This window comes from Tenrec ecaudatus, chromosome 1, assembly GCF_050624435.1.
Source record: "Tenrec ecaudatus isolate mTenEca1 chromosome 1, mTenEca1.hap1, whole genome shotgun sequence".
NCBI classification, from domain to species: domain Eukaryota; kingdom Metazoa; phylum Chordata; class Mammalia; order Afrosoricida; family Tenrecidae; genus Tenrec; species Tenrec ecaudatus.
The window spans coordinates 157,615,927-157,635,181 of NC_134530.1; the positions used below are offsets into that span (position 1 = coordinate 157,615,927).

The 19,255-nt window shown below is 47.7% G+C and overlaps 1 protein-coding gene across 2 annotated transcripts; it reads right to left on the reverse strand.

Annotated features, from left to right (window-relative positions):
• Positions 1 to 816: 816 nt before the first annotated feature.
• PDZK1 (PDZ domain containing 1) lies at positions 817 to 16,757 on the reverse strand. 2 transcript variants are annotated; one of them, XM_075560499.1, is made up of 8 exons: positions 16,548 to 16,757; positions 15,658 to 15,904; positions 13,476 to 13,612; positions 12,490 to 12,685; positions 8,535 to 8,731; positions 3,629 to 3,853; positions 2,740 to 3,030; positions 817 to 870 (listed from the first exon to the last, which is right to left on the reverse strand). In XM_075560499.1, the coding sequence occupies exons 1-8, from the start codon at positions 16,755 to 16,757 to the stop codon at positions 817 to 819; spliced, it is 1,557 nt and encodes a 518-aa protein (XP_075416614.1). The 2 variants fall into 2 exon arrangements, with proteins under 2 accessions (XP_075416614.1, XP_075416623.1); XM_075560508.1 differs by lacking the exons at positions 12,490 to 12,685; positions 13,476 to 13,612.
• Between the last annotated feature and the right edge of the window lie 2,498 nt (positions 16,758 to 19,255).

The window sequence follows — 19,255 nt, forward strand, 5'->3', positions numbered from 1 at the left end:
AGTCTTCCATTCCCGGGGGGTGCCGCGTGCTCTTTCTGAAAAGGGGGTACTGTACTACGGCATCACCCCTGAATTTCTGCTCTGAGTGACCAGTTCAGATTAAGTCGGGTCGCTCTCCTGGGACCCATTTCCTTCATCTGTAAAAAGGCACTAGGAAATCAGAGCATTCAAATGCAATTTAAGAAGATGCCAGACTTTATTACTTGGAAGTCGCCTTTCATTCCTAAGGTTTCATTCAGTAGTTTATTGTTTCGGGTTTCTGACAGCCTTGGAACAAATGCAGGCTAAAGCATTAAAAATCTAACAACTAAAGCACCAATAAGGCCATAGCACTAAACAGAGAAAGTTCATATTTAGGCAGAGGGCATTTTTAATGATATTTATTTCTAGCAACTATAACATTCTTGCAAAAGCATAATTTTAATAGCCTCATCTGCAATTAGCAGCTCTCTCTCAAATTTATGAATCATCTTTGGTGCTCAAGGAGCCTATGGCAATGAGAGGCATCTTCCCAGAAAATGGGATTACAGCGAAACTTGAAAGGTAAGACCCCAAACAGAATGGCTCCTCTCTTAGCTTTTTCCAAGTTCAACATAAATAAACCATCTGCAACCAAACCCAACCCATTGCCACTGAGTTGATTCTGACTCAGGGCAAACCATCTATACCATCACCCCAAAAACAAATAACATCAGAAGACAATCACTCAAGAACGGGTTTCCAGAAGCGTTCTCTGACAGGAAGCAGGTGGCAGCTCGATCCTGGAGAATGGATTCTTATTAAATACCCAGAGACCGCCGGTGGCATCCCCCGTCCTCACATCACGGTATCTTCAGAATTGGAAGAAGAATGGGAGGCCGTGCTGGAGGCCTGTGCGAAAGAAAACGGGTGACGATTGGTAGAGCGCAGAGACAGGAGACGTCTCACAGTGGAGAGCTGCAGGCCTGAAGTGGGAGCAGAGATGCTCAGGGGAAGCCAGATGGGTTAGCTTGGTTTCTGCTGCTTGACACATTAACAGATGCCGTGCTGCCTCCATATGATCCTAAAATTAGCTTGATGTTTCATGGGATTTTTTTTAAAGACAACTAGAATATATTGTTTGGTAAACAATTTAACATACAAAGTCAATGACTATTGTGTGTATTCATGGAAATCAGTGTTTGTAATCTATGTCACCAATCAGTACAGTTAAGATACTGAGAAAAACTGTTGAATTGAGAGACCTGGTTTTGCCATGTAGGAGCCCTGGTGATGTAGTGGTTAGATGTTGGCCTGCGATCCACATGGTCCGAAGTTCAAAACCACCAGCAGCTCCAAAGGAGAAAGACTGGGCTTTCTACTCCTGTAAACCGTTACAGTCTTGGAAACCCACTAGAGAGGCCGCTATAGGTCAGCATTGTCTCGGTGGCAGTGAGTTTGGTTTTGGGTTTTGCCTTGAATTCCTTCCTTTATGAGTTGGAACATGTCAGCTCAATTTTGAACTACAACTTCCTCTATGAGAGGAAGTTGGGTAAAAATATAAAATAAGCCTGAACAAAGAATTTATCCCATTCAAACATGTTTAAATTTTCCAAGTATTAAAACTTTAATACCTGCCAATTAAACAATACTGTCTGTAACCACCCACTTCTACATTCACTATGAACCAGGCGCCATTCCAAATATTAGTTAATGCAATCCTCTTAAATGTTAAGAAAAACGAAACTAAAGTTACGAAGGATTTCATCTTGGACCCAGCATCAGTGCTCATGAGAGCAGCAATCCAGAGATCACATGGCATACCTCGTTGGGCAAGTCTGTGCCCAAGACCTCTGTAAAGTGTTGGAGGGCAAGATGGCACTTTGAGGACTAGCGTGCGCCTGACCCACACCACGGTGTGTTCATCACTTCAAATGCACAGGAAAGTTGGGTCATGAGTAGAGGCGGCACAGGAGAATTGATGCATTGAGTCGTAGTGCCGGGAACTGCCGGAAGAAACTAATCTGTCCTGGCAGAAGTGCTGCCAGAATGCTCCTTAAGAGGGAAGATTATGAGTCTGTCATGGACTTTGGACATGTTATCAGGAGTCCCTGAAAAGGGACACCATGCTTGTTAAAGTAGAAAAACTCACGGCCATCCTCACTCATCCATTCAGACTCATGGGGACCCAACAGAACAGAGCACAACTCCATTGGGTTTCTGACACTGTCTTTACTTGAACTGACAGCCTCCTCTTTCTCCCACGGAGTGGCAGGTGGTTTCCAACTGCTGACCTTGGTGAAGTAGGAGAAAGCCCTCTCTGAGATGATTGACACTGGCCACAGCAATGGGCTCAGACATCACAATTGTGAGGATGGCGTAGGACCAGGCAGTGTTTCACTGTTATACAAAGACCACTTGACTGCTCCTGACAATAACCCTACAAATGATTCCTGCTTTACAGAGGGGAAACTGAGGCACAAGGAGCAAAGTCATTTGCCCAAAACTTGGAATTGGGAGAACCAGAATGTGTATCTAGATTGTCCAATTTGGGTTCTGATGATACTCATGATTATTTTGAGAAATTTCCTTGTTGACTAATCGACTCTAGGCTGTAACTATCAACTCCATACTATGTGTTACCCTTATAGTCCGCCCTCTCCCCCACATCCCTTGATGGTTATCTTCACATTGTCATTCTCTAGTATTTGACGACATCCGTGGCAAACAGAGACCCCATCCAGCCCCTCGTTAGGTCAACAGAACTGTAGTGCTACTTACTCGTTCTTTGGCAACGTAAGAGTCATTCTCGGACTCTGCCAGTGGTTCTTCTTTGGAGTCAGGAGGAGGCTCTAGTGGGTCAGCCATAGAAGAAACAACAGGGATGTTCTTGGCCTGGAAATAATCATAGGCCTTCTTTCCACAAACCAAGAGCAGGACAGTCTTCCCACTGCTCTGGATGCTGTCCACCACCTTCTCATAGGGTTCATCCTGCACATTCACCCCATTCACTTCAATGATGATGTCCTCATCTTCCAGCCCGGCCAGGTCAGCAGGGCTGCCCTTCTGTACCTGAGAGCAGGGGTCCGAGTTAATTCCAAACACCGATAAGGGCACGTTATAGACTGACTAGCGTCCCTTTAGGGAATAAAGGAGAGTTTGAGAATGCATTTTCCCTTGCGCGGAAATTAAGAAAGGTGCTCTAGTGCTAATTTAATTACTACCCAAGTGAGAAGTGATAACAAACAGTGGCTGAATATCATATGGGCTACAGGCATTAGGCGTTACACGCTCCCCCCCTTCACTCCTGACTTGGACAGCTCGCTCCCGTCAATCCCTGTGTGGTTGAGGTGCCTTGCGAAGTGCAGGGTAAACAAACACCACTCCAGTCAGGGTGGAGAGTGCCTGTCCACTAGAGTCATGTTGGCTATTTGATTAGAAAATATCAAGACAGACAATTAAGTAGAACAAATGTTTAGGAAACAGCGATGCAAAACTGGCATGTACCAGGGCAAACTGAAGGTAAAGAACCATGACAGTATTCATCTGAATCCAAGTGAGACCAAATACAACTTGGCTTTCAAGGTAACTTTTACAGGAAGCCATCAGTGGGTGGGGGAAGAGACTGCACTGGGGCTGGCTGTGTGAGTTGGGTGGGCCCAGATCATACCTCTTTGACGAACGAGCCTGGCAGATCCCGAATGGCATTTAAGTGAAAGCCATAGCCATTTTCCCCTTTCATCAGCCTGCAGAGCTTGGGCTTGTGCTCGTCCACGTCTTCGGCTGAACTGCAGTGTGCGTCCTCCAGAGGAGCAGGAGTAGGTGCTGGAGGCTCCTGGACAGAACCATTGGGCAATTCTTGACTTTGATAGTAGAGAAATGGAGAAAAATGAGCCTGGTGAAAAGAAGAAAAAAGACATTTGGCTTCTTTGTATATAAGTCTGAGTCGTCCCACTTAGTCAAGTATGCTCATTTAAATATAAGGGGACATACTTGTTCCCCTCTTCTGGGAAAAGCCAGTTGTGGGCTGTACCATTCCTCTACTCTCCTAACCAGAAACGGTGTAAAAGAAGATTGAGTTTGGTAATCTTCACAGACGCACACATATGCTAAAAGCACAAGGGGATGCTGTTCCAAGGTCAAGAAAGGACGCTTGCCAGATTTTGCTCATGTCTTCTGACTCTGGTAGCCAAGAAAGCCACGTGATTCATGACCTGCAAGAACAGCTCTGATAACCTACCCAAGAAAGCAAGGCGACAAACTACAGGAGCTCTTCTGCGACAGTCAACAAGTCACTGGGCATTTCACAGGCAATCTCCCTGTTGGGAGACTGCACATATGGAGTACCCAGCCCGCTATCATGAAGAGTAGGTTCTTTGGCTTTCCCCTCTTAGAATCCAAACACATTAGAGAAAGTGAAACACAAAGCACTATTTTCTTTTTTTTACTACCAGACAAAATCATCAATAGAGATCAAGGAGCAACAACTCACATACTCATCAATGGCAACCTCACGACTGTGAGACTGATGTCAACAGTCTTTGGCCACTTGACTCGCTCCATCTCCCTCAGTCCCTGACAGCTGTACATCATCCTCTATTACTAGAGAAACAAGCTGGGTCTTCTGTTAGGCCAGCTGCCCCCATCACCTTTAAATATTTTTTAATTCATCTCAATTCCAAGACACTGCATGTGAGAGAGATGTGGTAATCATGGCCTAAATACCAAAGTGTAAAACTGGAAACATAACTTTAATAGGCTTAAGAATTTGGCTGGAAGTTTTAGTTGTGAATGCTACAAGGATAGATTGGGGTATGGAAAGATCCCAAATTAGCAGTTAAATTGCTGCCCATAAGTATCTAGAAGCACTCAGGCAATGAATAGAAATCAAGCAAATGAGAGTGAGCCCAGTGTGTGCTCTGCCCCAATCACGCTGTTCAGAAGCCTGGCTAAAGTTAGACTTGGGACTCTGGTGATCTTACTCACCCTTTCTAAATGAGAATAGCACCCGCTCATGACCTAGCTACCCACCTCAACTAATTTCAGACCTTTCCCATCCATGATCTACTTGCAAAGTTACACGTTGGTACCTTCACACATTTTTAAAAGAAAACCGAGTAATTCATCACATGCAAAACCAGCTGATAATCTACCAAAAAAGCAATGCAGCTCTTAATCGTGACATGAAGTCAGTGACAAGGAAGTCTAAACACTTTTAAGTAAAAGTTAAACACTTAAGAGACATTAAGTTTAATACAGTGAGTTTTCATTCATTCACCTTTTGAGTGCCTGGTAGGCTAAGGACTGGGCTGGAGCTTTGTCGTATTCACTGATAAATCTCAAAGATCCAGGCCACCTCCCTCATTAGGGAGCTTACTTTCAAGGGAAAAGGAGAGGAGAAGGAAATACACATCATTTTAGATCAAAGTTCTCACTTGTGTTAATCTAAACTGGAAAAAACCATCACTCTATGATCCCCCCGTTATGCGAGTATGAGAAAGTGACGTGTCCACGGTCTGCGCCTTTTCACCTGCCATCACTTCTTCTAGTCGCCCTCCTTCACTGCTCAGCTTTCATACTGTGCACAGCAAGCGATGGGGTCCCAGGGAGCAGCAACGTGACGTCACTGTTCTATCACTCCTTAAAGAGGCCTGGAGCACATCTGTCCAAGTAAAACAGCATTGGATTTCTTGCCTGGTGCGCTTCCATGAGAACTGGTGGTAGATCCAAGTAAACTGAAACCCTTGGCAAATGTTGATCTTTTCTTCCTGTGTTACAGTGCTGTTACTGGTCCGGTTGTGAGGATTTTTGTCTCCCTAACACTGAAGGCTGCAGTCTTTGATCACCAGTAAGCGCTTCAAGTCCTCTTCCCTTCCAGCAAGCAAGGTTGTGTCACTTGCATATTGCAGATTGTCAAGGATGCCTTGCGCCAATCCTGAAGCTGAATTCTTCATAGAGTTCACCTTCTTGGAGTATTTTCCCAGGATACACAGTAAATCCATCTGGGGTGAAAGGACACACCCCTGTTGCACACCTATCCCTATTTTAGACCATGTAGTGTCCCCTTGCTCTGTTTGAACAACTGACTTTGGCATACATACATGTTCCGCCTGAGGTCAGTGAAGTGTTCTGGAATTCCCATTCTTCGCCAACGTTACCGCTAGTTTGCTATGATCTATCCAGTCAAATGCTTTGGCATAATCAATAAAACATAAGGAAACAACTTCCTGGTCCACTCTTTCAGCCAAGATCTATCCGATGTCAGCTGGATCCTCTTCTGCATACACTCAAAGTCATACTTTGAATCTATGGCTTGCTTTAATTTTCTCCAACTTGATCCTGAACTTGCATATGAGCAATTGATGGTCTGGTTCTACACTCCGTCCCTGGCCTTGTTTCAGCCAACAGTATTGTTTCTCCACTGTCCTAGATGCAGTCACTCTATTCCTGGGTGGCCCGGCCCACCTGGTGAGGTCTACAGGTATAGTCACCGTGTTGTGTTATTGGAAAAAATACACTTACAGTGCAAAAGTTGGTTTTGTGAAATTCTATCATGCTTCTATCACTAAGGTCAAATTTTCCAACTATTGAGCTTTTCCTGTTTCCAACTTTTAAAAAAAATCATTTTATTGGGGGCTCGTGCAGCTCTTATCACAATCCATACTTCCATTCCCTGTTTCCAAATTTAGCACTCTAAGCACCAGTAATTATCAGTACTTCCTGATTGCGTGTGATCAATTTCAGACTAAAGAAGTTGGCAGAGTTCTTCAATTTCTTCATCTCTGGCTTTAGTGGTTGATGCATAAATTTGCATAATAGTTATATTAACTGGTCTTCTTTGTGGGCATATAGATATTATTCCATCACTGACAGTATTACAAGGGGGTACACCCCCCAAAAATGGAATTGCACTGAGCTTTCATAGTGCACATTTTTCCCAGTAGGTGAGCATCTGGCAACTCCCTCTGAGCCAGGGCACCAGTGCACCCAGTGACGTCGCCTGGGAAGGTTCTCTCTGTCAGTGAATTTTTTTGTAAAAGCAGTTTCGCTCAAACAACCTCTTTTTTTGTGATGGCACATGTAAGAGAACAGCTTGTGGCTGTGAAATTTTGTTTCCTACTCGGGAAAACATGCCGCAGAAACTGTTGTGATGTTGAACACGGCTTACAGGACAGCGCTATGGGAAACACTCCAGTGTACAAGTGGTTTTGTTTTTTGGGGGTTTTTCGTTTTAAAAAATGTGAAATGATTGATGACAAATCTCATTCTAAACGTCTGTCAACTTCCCAAACCGACAAAAATGTCTACTCATTTGGAATTCGTGCCACCAACTCAGACTGTTCATCAAGCTTTCTGTTTAGAGGTTCTGAAAAGATAGCAAAGCAGTGTGTGACAAGAAAGGCCTGATCTGTGGCAGACAGGGGACTGGTTCTGGCACCGTGACAATGCACTTGCTCATGCAGCCATCGCAGTGTGCCAGTTTTTGGCAAAACAAACGGCATGCCTCTCTTGCCCCACGCACCTCACTCACCTGACCTTGCTTTGTGCAACTTGTTTGTTTCCACGAATGCAGAGGGACATGAAAGGACAGCAATCTGACGACATAGAAGAGGCGAAGATAAAAACTAGGGAGGTGCTGTCAGCCATCCTAACAGATGAGTTTCAAAAAGGTTTCCAAGAATGGAATCACAGATTAGACTAATACATTAAGTGTATGGAAAGTATTTTGAAGATAAGACTTTTGTAAAAAAAAAAAATTTTTTTTTAAATACATAGCCTTGGGGGGAAAATATCCTGTTTTGGTTTTTGGTTGTTTTTGTTTGGGGGTTGTTTTTTTAGGTACCCCCCTTGTATTTTTCTCTAACAACCGGATAGCTTCCTTTCAAATTCCCACAGACACCTCAAAACAGCATGTCTGTAGCCTTTAGGCTGAAGTTGGAACTCCAGTCGCATGGCCTAGAAGACTTAGCAACTAATACCTTTTTACCTTCTAGTTTCATTGCATGTTTTCTTCTCCAGTCACACTAAAGTTCCTGCTCATCTCCAAACAAACTACATTCCACCAGAGTTCACACGCTGCTCTATCTGCAGCAGTTCTCACCCCCACCTCCACCTCCCCACTCCTGTCCCGTACACCTAACTCCAGATGAGCTCACCTATTAGCCTTGTTCAGACGCCTTCTAGTCTGAGTTGGGGTGGGGAGGGGTGTGTGTGTGTGTGTGTGTGTGTGTGTGTGTGTGTGTGTGTGTACACATACGTACATCTTTGTCTTTCTGTTTCTCGGTCTTACGTTGCTCCCATGACCTGGACTCACCTGAGGAGTACTGGTCAACTTTTCTGAGGAGTGTCCTTGCTTTGGGTTTGTCTAATGTATCATTTCATCACATCTGTGGGTTCTTGATACCTCACACAGATATCATGGTATTTATCTTTCAAATTTGGGGTCTTTACCCACCCACTAAACTGAAAGTGAACTGCCTTAGCATTAGGCACAAAGTAATAACTCAACCAGAGTTTGAAAGCACGTGGAAATGAGTCCATCCTAACACATGATTAGGAGACCTTGTGTCACTTACCAGCCTATACATGTTGTCTGTCTCCTTGTCCACTACCAACAATGAAGTCTTGTCTCCACCCTTCCTAATCATTTCCACCACACCATCATGATCAAGGTTTTCCACAGACGTGCCATTGACAGCAATGACCAGGTCATTGTTCTTCAGGCCAGCCTTCTCTGCTGGGCTTCCAGAGTCTATGTCCTTGATGATCTGACCTGGGATTTGACCTTCTCCACGGGAGAAGGGCAGGGCAGGGGAAGGGGGGGACAAAACATGTAAGACAGACCTCTAAATGCTGCTTCAAATAAACAGGATTCTACTGGAACCCAACACCCTACCGAAAGAGATACAAGAGGCATGTTGGGTGCAACAATTGTCCTGTCTACTAGCACCCCAAAAATCCTATAAGCAAAAAATAAATAAATAATAAAATAAAAGCCTATAAGCACCTGATCCTACACCTCAGGCTCTGCTCAAAACTGACTCCAGGGACAAACCCAGCCATTCACAATGAAGGGATCTTAAGGTAAAGCATGTTGTTACTAAACGTGTCCAACATTCAACCTTGATACAAATAGCATGAGATGCATTGAGTGTCAGCATGTTCCCCAGGAGGTCAGTGAGCACACTGCACTCCGTCCGTAAATACAGACTGTGTAGAAGCTAAGCCATAAAATGAGGGATGGGGAAGAATGATAAACAAAACCAACACTTCACACACTAAGACATGGATGCAGACATTAGTAGTGATTGAGTTCGTTTACTTGTGAACCTGTCTGTGACCGCCTCAAGGATGAGTCTTTAACCTCGTGATTTCAACTGTCTTTACTAGGTGTCTGCAAATCACTCACACTTTCTTATCCCCAACTCGTGTTTTAACAAGCTCCACATTTCATTTTCCCAGCTAGCTGTCGGACGTCCCCAAGCGGATAGCCCATAACCACAGCCCTCTGCCCTGAGTCAATTCCAGCTCATGCTGACCCTCTGTAGGGTTTCTAAGGTGTATTGTGTGGAAGCAGAGAACGTCTTTCTCCCGCAGAGTAGCTCGTGGGTTTGAACCACCAACATGGTAGTTAGCATTCCAGTGCTTCTGCGACACTACCGCCGGGGGCTCCTCCCGCTGTCCTGTGGTTCCCGCTAATGCGGTGGATTCAAACTATAAGACATCTCTGCCCATCTCCCCATTCTAACGCCCCTCCTCTTGCTCATCCACCCATGGTAGCTCCATCCTTAACCACCAACCCTGAGACACTGATTCTTCAACTCAGCTCTTTAATGCTGCCTTCCTATTTTACACATCCCACCCGACCCCTCCACCTTCTCTAGGCCCACTTCCTCTCCCCTAAGTGTAATTTGTGTAACTCCTGCCTCGACTTCTACCCATACTACTCAAAAATAAGCTCAAACTCACTGCCACCCAGTCAATTCTGACTCCCGGCAGCCCAAGGCGGCAGGGTCCGATGGCTTTCCAGGACTAACTTCACAGGAGTAGAAAGGCCCTTGCTCCAGTACCCACCCTATTGTAGCGCATTCCTAATGTATTAGCTTTAGTGAATGGCAGGATCCCCACTAACTCAGTCTTCCCGTACGCCTTAGGGCTGCTTCACAGCCGCTTTTTGGATGCTCGATGCTTCATTCTCTGCCACAGACAGAAGCTCCTTCCATTCAGCATCTAGAGGCCGTTTGATCCAGTCTTTCCTCAGCGCAAGAGAGAGGAGCACGGACTTGGGACCAAACCCCGGGTGTGAGCCCCGCCGTACAGCTCGATGGCTTATCTTCCCCAACTCTCACTTCCAGCCACTCTTCTTTACAGAATATTGTTAGGGCTACGTGGGGTTAGACAGCCCTGTAGGCGAAATTGCTTTCAACTCCCTCTCAAAAGCAGAAACGTAACTCCCCATCGATTATAGAACTAAAGCCAAACCCCTTAACCTGGCCTTAAAAGTCCCTGCCCATCTCTCATTAACCTAGTGTCCTCTCGCTCATTTCCTACTCCACACATGGCATGCCAAGCTGTGTGGATCTATTTCGTTCGCTGCTCCTGGCTTCTAGAATGACCCTCCTCCACCCCTTGCTCATCTACTTGCCCAAATCCTATCCCTATTACAAAGCCCCCGCTCAAGCACCATTTCCACTGCTGGGCCTCCCAATGGTGGGAAAGGCTTGTTCTGATCTTGGATCTCCCCCCGCCCACAGGCTTTTGTTAAGATGTTCAGGGAACTGATTACAAGGAGCCACATGTGACCTCTTCCCTGGGAGAGGGACAGCAGAGAAGGGGGAAGGGAGACCCCGAATAGGGCAAGATATGACAAAATAACGAGGTATAAATTACCAAGGACATATGAGGGAGGGGGGAAAGGGGAGGGAGGGGGGGAAAAAAAGAGGACCTGATGCAAGGGGCTTAAGTGGAGAGCAAATGCCTTGAGAATGATTGGGGCAGGGAATGTATGGATGTGCTTTATACAATTGATGTATGTATATGTATGGATTGTGGTAAGAGTTGTTGGAGTCCCTAATAAAATGTAAAAGAAGAAAAGAGAAAAAAATGATTAGGGCAAAGACTGTACAGATGTGCTTTATACAATTGATGTATGTATATGTATGAACTGTGAAAAGAATTGTATCAGCCCCAATAAATTGTTAAAAAAAAAATATATATATATATATATATATATATATATATATATATATATATGCAAAGAAAAGGAAAAAAAAAAAGATGTTCATCGCTCCCCAGAATCGTGGCTATATCTGCCTCATCTCCTTAACTGAAGGGTTGATTCCTTGACTGAAGAATTCCTGTCTGATTCATTTGATATTCTCAAAGGCCCTTGGAATGTTTTGTGTATAATATGAACCTAATTCTTGATGAACAATGTAGATAGAGATATATATGGACAAGAACATAGTAACCGTTTTCATGGTCTGAACCTATATCTTTATGAATTTTTATTCTCCCTGAAAGGCCTCCTTATTTTTGCTTCTAAGTGACAAGGAAGCAGAAGACTCTGATCCCCATATCCTAACCGATACCTCGACAACAGATCCAGGCTGTGCTGGAGCTGGTGGTGCACGCTCACGTGCCGCTCACTCGCCAGCACTGCCTTCAGGGACACCACGCTGGGGCCTTGCAGTCAGCCAGTCATGGTGGGTTTACAGTGCAGAAGTTTGCCAGAGGGCCGCTTTCCCAGAGTACCATCACTGGGATATCTGCTTAATTTTTTAAAGGATATTTGTATTGATCTGTCGTTTATATCCCTCGCTAATTTCTGAAGATCTTCCCTTTTTTTCCCCCTTTTTTGTTTTTGGTACTTTGGGTGGAAATCTACAGAGCAAATTTGTTTTCTCTAGGAGCCCTGTGGCATAGTGGTTATATGTTGGGTTGCTAACCAGGAGGTCGGCAGTTCAAAACCACCAGCCACTCCCCACGACAAAGACAGAGCATTCTACTCCTGTAAAGAGGTACAGTCTCAGAAACCCATAGGGGCAGTTCTACCTTGCCCTCTCAGGTCATCATGAGTCAAAATTGACTCGATGGCAGTGAGTTTGGTTTGGGGGATTCATCAATATACACCCCTTGTTTCATGACATCGGATGCAATGCCCTCCATGTAACGGCACTCATTCCACTTTCTCCCCACTCTCCCCGCTTCCATGTGTCCGTCTTTCCTGCAGAGCTTTGTGCTAGGACAAAGCTGCCTTTGTCTCCACAGGTTGACTGGGCAGAGGAGTGGATTCTCCCTGGTGCTCCTGTTTCTTTATAGGCCTTCTCCTTATCAGTTTGCTAGAAACTTGGGGTTGTCCTACATCAGGTCCCCCATGTGACACAGAAACTGGCCCCGTTCTGCTTTCTGCTGTCTTACTGTTCTCCTCATGCATCTGGCGGGAGTCAGGGAGATGAGGCTTTCTGAAGTCAGACCGGGTGAAGAATCGGATGGTCATACTGCTGAGTTTTCTGCCCTTCAAGCTATTACCTTTCTGTGTTGGGCAATCCCTCAGATAGAATCCATAGCCATTGCTTCCCTTCTCGATCTCCACAAGCCGAGGCTGATGGGGTAGCAGTTTCATACTGGTCGTTTCTCTCTTAAACTGGATCTTCTGCTCTTTATAGCGCTTGTCGGTTTCCTTGTCTAGCAGCAGGAACATAACACGACTTCCTGATTTCTTCACCTGAAAACACACACGCATGAGGACCACCACCAATCTCCAAGAACACTGCTCTCAAGTAGGGAAATTTCTTGATCAAAGGCAACGGGGTCTAAATTCAAGGCCCAAGTATAAGTCATGGGGACTGTCCCAACGACCAAGTGTGATTCATCCACCTCCGCATCATCTACATTTGTTAAGGATGACCTCACCAGGCAGGTGTCACTGAACCCAAGGGAGATTTCGTTCAGAAGACTCCAAGAGGTGCTTGGGAAAAGGCTAGAATAGGAGAGTTTGGAAAATAAAGGCCTGCTTTTTAAAGACACTACTAAAAAGACTGGTCTGTTTTCAAGGTTCAATATGATTGCGAAAGAAAATGGAGTGGTGTCCATGTGGCCTAGAAGCCACGCAGGGACATAGTTTGGGGAATAGGCCTTCCGATGCTTGTATATCCTTTCATATTTACCATCATATTGGTTGTCTTCCAGTTTAAGTAAAAATACCAAATATTGCATTTAGTATAAACTCCAATTAGGTACAAGTAAAGCCTAACAAACTGCTAATGACTCTGTAGACCACTCTTCTTCAAGATTACAGGAGACTACCAAAGGCCGTATTCCAATCCTGTCTTCACACTGTGTCACTGGTGAATATGTTCATCCTTAAAACAAAGGGCGACTCACCTGGATGAGCCTCCTATCACAGGCTCATTCTGGCTCCTACCGTTCCAGACTTCCGGACACTCCAGTGAGGAGGCGGGCACATGAGGCGGTAGAAAGGAAACCAGAGAAGCAAGCACTCTTCTAGGGCATACCTTTTCAACCACTTCCTCGTGGCTGGCATTTTCTACATTCTCTCCATTCACTTCAATCAAATGATCTTCAGGTAGGACCCCAGCTTTCATAGCCACACCCTGAGGTGTTACGTCAGTCATATAGACCCCCTTCACACCTGAGGAGGGCAGGAAGTAGACAAGAATTACTACTCCCTCACACAGACAAACCAGAACCCCAGGGGCAAAGGGTTTTCTCCTATAATTTGACAGTGAACCTCCAGTTTGGGCTAGACTCTCTGGTCTACTCTGCCACTAGAGTTCCTAACACAAACAGGCACAGCCATTACTCAACTGGACTTACTGATTTCAGTAGAATCCCTCATCCTACGTAAATGTGAGGAATTATCGAAAGTGCCACAGGCCTCTTGGACCAGAAAGCCCCAACTCATGCCCATGTTTGCAGTTGAGTCATGCTCTCTTTTCTTTTTGGTATTTGTAGAATTAGCAAGAATCTTCTGCATACTTCCCTCTTTAATTAGCAGTGGATTCATAGCCGTTTGTTGGGCCACAAGGTCAGCAGTTTGAAACCACCAGCCGTTCTGCAGGGCAAGGGAAAGGCTTTCCACTCCTCTAAAGAGTTCCAGCCTCGGGGACCCAGAGGCGGTTCCACCGTGTCCTGTTAGGGTTGCTGGGCATCAGAACGGACGCTATGGTGGCAGGTTCTGTGTTGGTTTTGTTGTGAGTCCTCACCAACCCTCCCATGCCAACAGTCGATACATTCCCCTAATAGACGCTCACAGGGTGGGAGGCCCAGGACGGGGGTGGGGGGCAGGGAGCGTCCGTCAGAGTCCTAGCTGGGATGATGTCGAGGCTAAAGGATTCATCGTGAATTCTTTCAAGATTGTACCCCTTCCGTCCAAGCAAAGGGTAGGTTCATAAGCACTAGATCGTTTATAAGGAACAGGAGAACGTAAATTCTGCTTCCTTTTAGCACTTCACGTTTCTCCTGTTACCTTGCTCAACATTTTTCACGGAGGAAGCATTTTCTGCATAAAACTAACCTCCCAATCATTACGTGGATGATCACAGGAGCCACATGTGCAGGATCAGCATGGCGACATCGTAAAGCCATCGGCCGACAGCGAGCTCCTGGGCTCTCCTTGGCCCCTTCCCACGGGGCTACGGCCTTGAAAAGCGCGCGGAATGCCTCGGAGGGTTTGCTTCTCTTGCTACAAGTCAAGTGACCCTTGGAAATGACTGTGTTTCCCGCTGGTCTGCTCCTCTCTCACTAAGTTATGACCACCCCAATGCGCTCTACTACCAGAAAGCATGGGGACGGGCCACGTGCGCATTGGAACCCACAGGCCAGCCCGACGCCAGAGTAACCGGCGCAGAGCTGCATCAGCTGAGCGACAGGGTGGGCTGCCTCAGAAACTCTAGACTCGGAATCCAGTACTTTCTGATGGTCTGACTTTCTCCAGTCGCTACGCACCTCTCAACTAGAGGCCAGGAAGCACCTCAAACAGGTGAGTCTGGGCCGCAGCGGAGGATACCAGGGGAGGGGCACAGCAAGGAAGGGAGTTTTGCGGTATCGCCAGCTCTTAGGGTGTCTTGACACAACAGGGGCTCAGGAATTTACAAAATCAACAGCCACCTGGAAACTCTGAGGGCTCAGCAGCCATCCCGAGTTTCCTTTGAGTTATCTTGTAGCTATGACAACTCAAAACCCATGGGCATTGGGTTCGTGCCGCCTCACAGTGACGCTGTTGAACAGGGCAGAACTGCTCTTTATAGAAGGTGGGACCCTCGTCTTCCTCGCTCCCACAGAGCAGCTAAGGCTCCAAACTGCTGACTTTGCCGGCAGCCCAGTGCCTGAGCACTGAGCCAGCAGGGGCCCTTAGGCATCCCAAAGAGCCTCCTTATTCTCCGCTCTTATGCCCCTCTCTTCCCTCCCCTCCTCGCAGAAAGCAATACAGCAGCACCAACCCTCTAGCTTCCAAGACTGAGCCTGATAAACTGGAAGACAGGAACACCTAACATTGCTCGCCTGCTGCCCACTGTCCCCGCCCTCAGCGGCCCTCACAGGGAGAAAGCGGGGAGGGCAGTGGCCAACTGCCGGAGGACAGAGCCACTGAGAATTTGATCGAAAAAGGAAAAGTCATTAGTCAGTGAAATCTTTCTTCTGCGGAGCTGGTTGTCCAGCTCCACTCTCCAAACTTACTTGGCACCGTTTTGAGCGAGAAGCCATAGCTGCTTCCCTCCTTCACCAGGTAGCACAGCCGAGGCCGGGCCCAAGGCTCAGCACCACCTGGGCTCGCTGTGGGGAACTGCTTCTCATTCAAATCCGGCTTCGGACTTGGACCCAACTGCGTCAAGTCTACCTGTTTTTTAACTGCTCTCTCATAGGCCTTCCCATCCAGCACTAACAAATTCACTGAATTTCCACTCTTTCTGACCCGGTCCACAACCTAGGAGGGAAGCAGAAAAACCTTGCATTAGCCAATAAGGTTTAACCAACTGCCAAAAGGAAATGCATGCGCGCCATGTGGCCCGAGAGAGTCTGATGGCCGACCTGGGACCCAGAGAGTACGCAGTGAGTGTCCCAGCCACCTCCCTGACCTGCCTCAGATCAGGTGCAGCCTGGGCCAGGGCTCTGGCACTGTTGGACTCTAGATTGCGCCCCCAAATCCAGTCCTTGTAAGAGAACCTTACAAAGACAGATCCATTGTGAAGAGGAATCCTGTCCTGGAGAAAAAGTCTTCCAGAGTCCAGCGTGACACCCACACGGAATCAGACAAGGACGCGCCTGTGGGATAGACAATGGGGATCAAGGCTAGACTTTCCCACTCCGTCACTCCACGAGCGTGTGAGCCAAGTTGAGCCGCCATGAAGTGGCAGTTTAACACTATTCGAAACTATGTGTACTCTAACAGTTCTTAGCTACATGGTAGTAGAGCTGGCTGACCAGTGGACGGTACAAAGATAAAGTCGTCCTCCTTTGGCAGCAGAATCCGGGAAAGCATCAAGATCCAGTGGCTCCAGGGATCCTACCCAACAGAGGAGAGAGAGGGTTGAAGAAATCCTGGGAAGAGAATCCAATGTCTCATTCACCTGCATGTGCTCCTCCTTGTCCACAAAGACACCATTGATCCGAAGAACTCGGTCTCCATCCTGGAGGCCAGCAGCCTCTGCTGGACTACCCTTCTCCACCACTCGGACCAGGTGCCCATCGGTGTCCTTCTCAATCCTCAGGAAGAAGCCGTAGCTCTGCCCTTCCTGTTTGGACAGCTTACATTCTCGGGGGTTGAAGAGGGCGGCCATTGCTGGGATGAAAAAGAGCTGGGTAAATCCAGGGGAAACAAAGCAGAGTAGAATGATAACTTTTTCATTCCATTTTCTTCTTCTAACCATACTAAGTCTGGAATACTTGGGTAGCGATGTAGGGGTACAGAATGCCTCTTTCTAAACCTGACGTCTACATCTCTAACCCCACTGATTGTCCTTTGAGTCTCAGACCTTGTAGGTCTTCAGCAGAGTACAGTAGAGAAAGGGTTCCTGTGACCGAATCATGTTCTCCCTTCTGAGCTGCTTCCATGCGCATCCAGCCTGGCCCCCCATGTGCCCCACTGCAGGGGCAAGGGCCTGCGCTGCAGGAGGGCAGGCCTCTGCTCACTAAGCTGTCTGCAGGGCACGTACCTGCGTTCCGCTGGCCGCGGTTCCCCATCACCGAGTCGGCGCGAGCCCTCGGTCCCTACCTGGAGAGCAGGCAGGGTGTGAGCGCTGGGCAGCCACGGAGCAACCAGTGCCAGACTTCCCAGAAACCACTCCGCGGTGATTTCAGACGCCACCTCTGACCTTGGGGCCCACAGAGACGCACAGTGCTCACCCACCAAGCGCCTCCCACTGCCCGTGGATGGCCCATCCTGCGGGCTCAGCAAAGTCGGCCAGCCTCACCACCTGACACTGGCACGAATGGCTAAGCAGCCAAGCTGATACCGCTTTTCAAGGGTTCAGGGCTGATCAGCAAGGGCGAAGGAACGTGAAGCCCCTGCCAGTGGTGATCACCCATGCCCACAGGTGAGCTTGGCTGCTCTGCGGGGGCAAGAGGGATGAGCAGTGTGTGAGTCTGCGCACAGCAGAGACATGAATCCACAGAAACGCATATCGCTATGAGAGAGTTTTATATAAAAGGTAAGTGTACATTCAGAAAGCATCCCAACCCAGTGCTGCCCAAGCCCATAAGTCCGACATTAGCCCATATGTCCGACACTGATCCACAATGTCGTCAAACTCCCCAAACACACACAACGCCAAATGCAGGAGGAAAGTCGAATCAGCGTGTAAGCATCTCGGTGCTGGCAGGGGTCTCCACACAGCTGCTCCAGCACCCAGGGCTGCATCAAGGTAGGTCCATGTGGCTTCTCCTCAGGGTGTCTCCCAGGGAGGGAGCCTTGCCAGCTGAAGCAAAGAACTAGCTAAGGCAGCCGCACCCTGGTCTGACCATCAGAGAACAAGAGACCAGAAAACCAAAGAAGGTGAGGCTCACCAAGCCATTTATCCCTCTGCCCTTCAACTAATCCCACATGTGTTTATCGGCCAGGTTGGCACAATAAAGCTTAACTATCAGAAACAGTCAGCAGGAAAATGCTGTTTTGGAGAGAAAAGGGGACCGGAGCCAGTTGGGGGAGAGCCCCTATAGATCACAACAGAATATTGTCTACTATAGCGCTAGAAGGCGCTCCCCCGGGTTGGAAGGCACAATATGGTGGCCACACTAAAGGACTTGAGCAGACTACGATGGGGAAGAGGGTGCCCGTGGGCCTGCCCGGAGTCCGCGCTGACTCCACAGCTGCTAGCAGAGGGCATCATCAGAGCCAGGTGTCCCCAGAGGCAGCGCCTGGCTAGGCTCTACTCTGCCTCCCTGACCCCTTTCCTGGTGGTCAGGAAGCCTTCTGCCCGTCTTTCGGCTCCAACCCATATCTATGCCCAAACTTACCTCTAAGCTCCCCCCCCCTAGCCCCAAAACAATACAATAAAATCACGACAACCCCAATTATAATCCTTTCACTTGAGGCTTGCGAGTTTCTGAGACACTGTTTCCGGGAGTAGAAAGCCCCATCTTTCTCCCGAGACCTGACTGGTGGTTTCCAACTGGGACCACGCAGATGGCAGCCCGACTCGTACCCACTCTGCCATACTGAGCCTGTAGGGCAGAGCAAAGCTGCCCCTGTGGCTTTCCGTGACTGCACCTCTTTACAGGCGTGGAAAGCCTCCTCTCCTCTGCCTCCTGTGGAGCAGGTAGTAGTTTCAAAGTGCTGACCTTGCAGTTAGCAGGCCAACACAGAACCAGGGCGCCATCAAAAGCAATGCTTAAATGCGGGGGTAACTAAGGAGAGCACGTCCAAATCCTACCAGATTTAAAGCATGTCCTTGCTGTAATCCTGGTTAGTCTGCCTTTGGATGCTCTGCTGACGCCTGTGCACCATGAGTGACCCTCCTGGGGCTTCAGCTCTCGGGGGTAAAGGTATCATCCCAGCAATATGCCAGGCGCGGGGTCACAGGGCACACTGAATACGCAATGGCCATGAGGACGTGGCCCGGGGCGGGCAATGTGTTAGGCAGAGCCAACTTGATGACAGCTGTCAAGCATCACCATTAAGGTGCCGCTATTGTCATCAACACACGGACACTCTTCGAGGGCGCTCCGCCCAACGGTCAGCTCCCTCCTACCCAGCCACTTGCTCAGACTCCATTTCCCTGTAGGTTGAGGATCACGTGCCAGCTCCTCATTAAAAGGAGGCCAGCTCCTCATTAAAAGG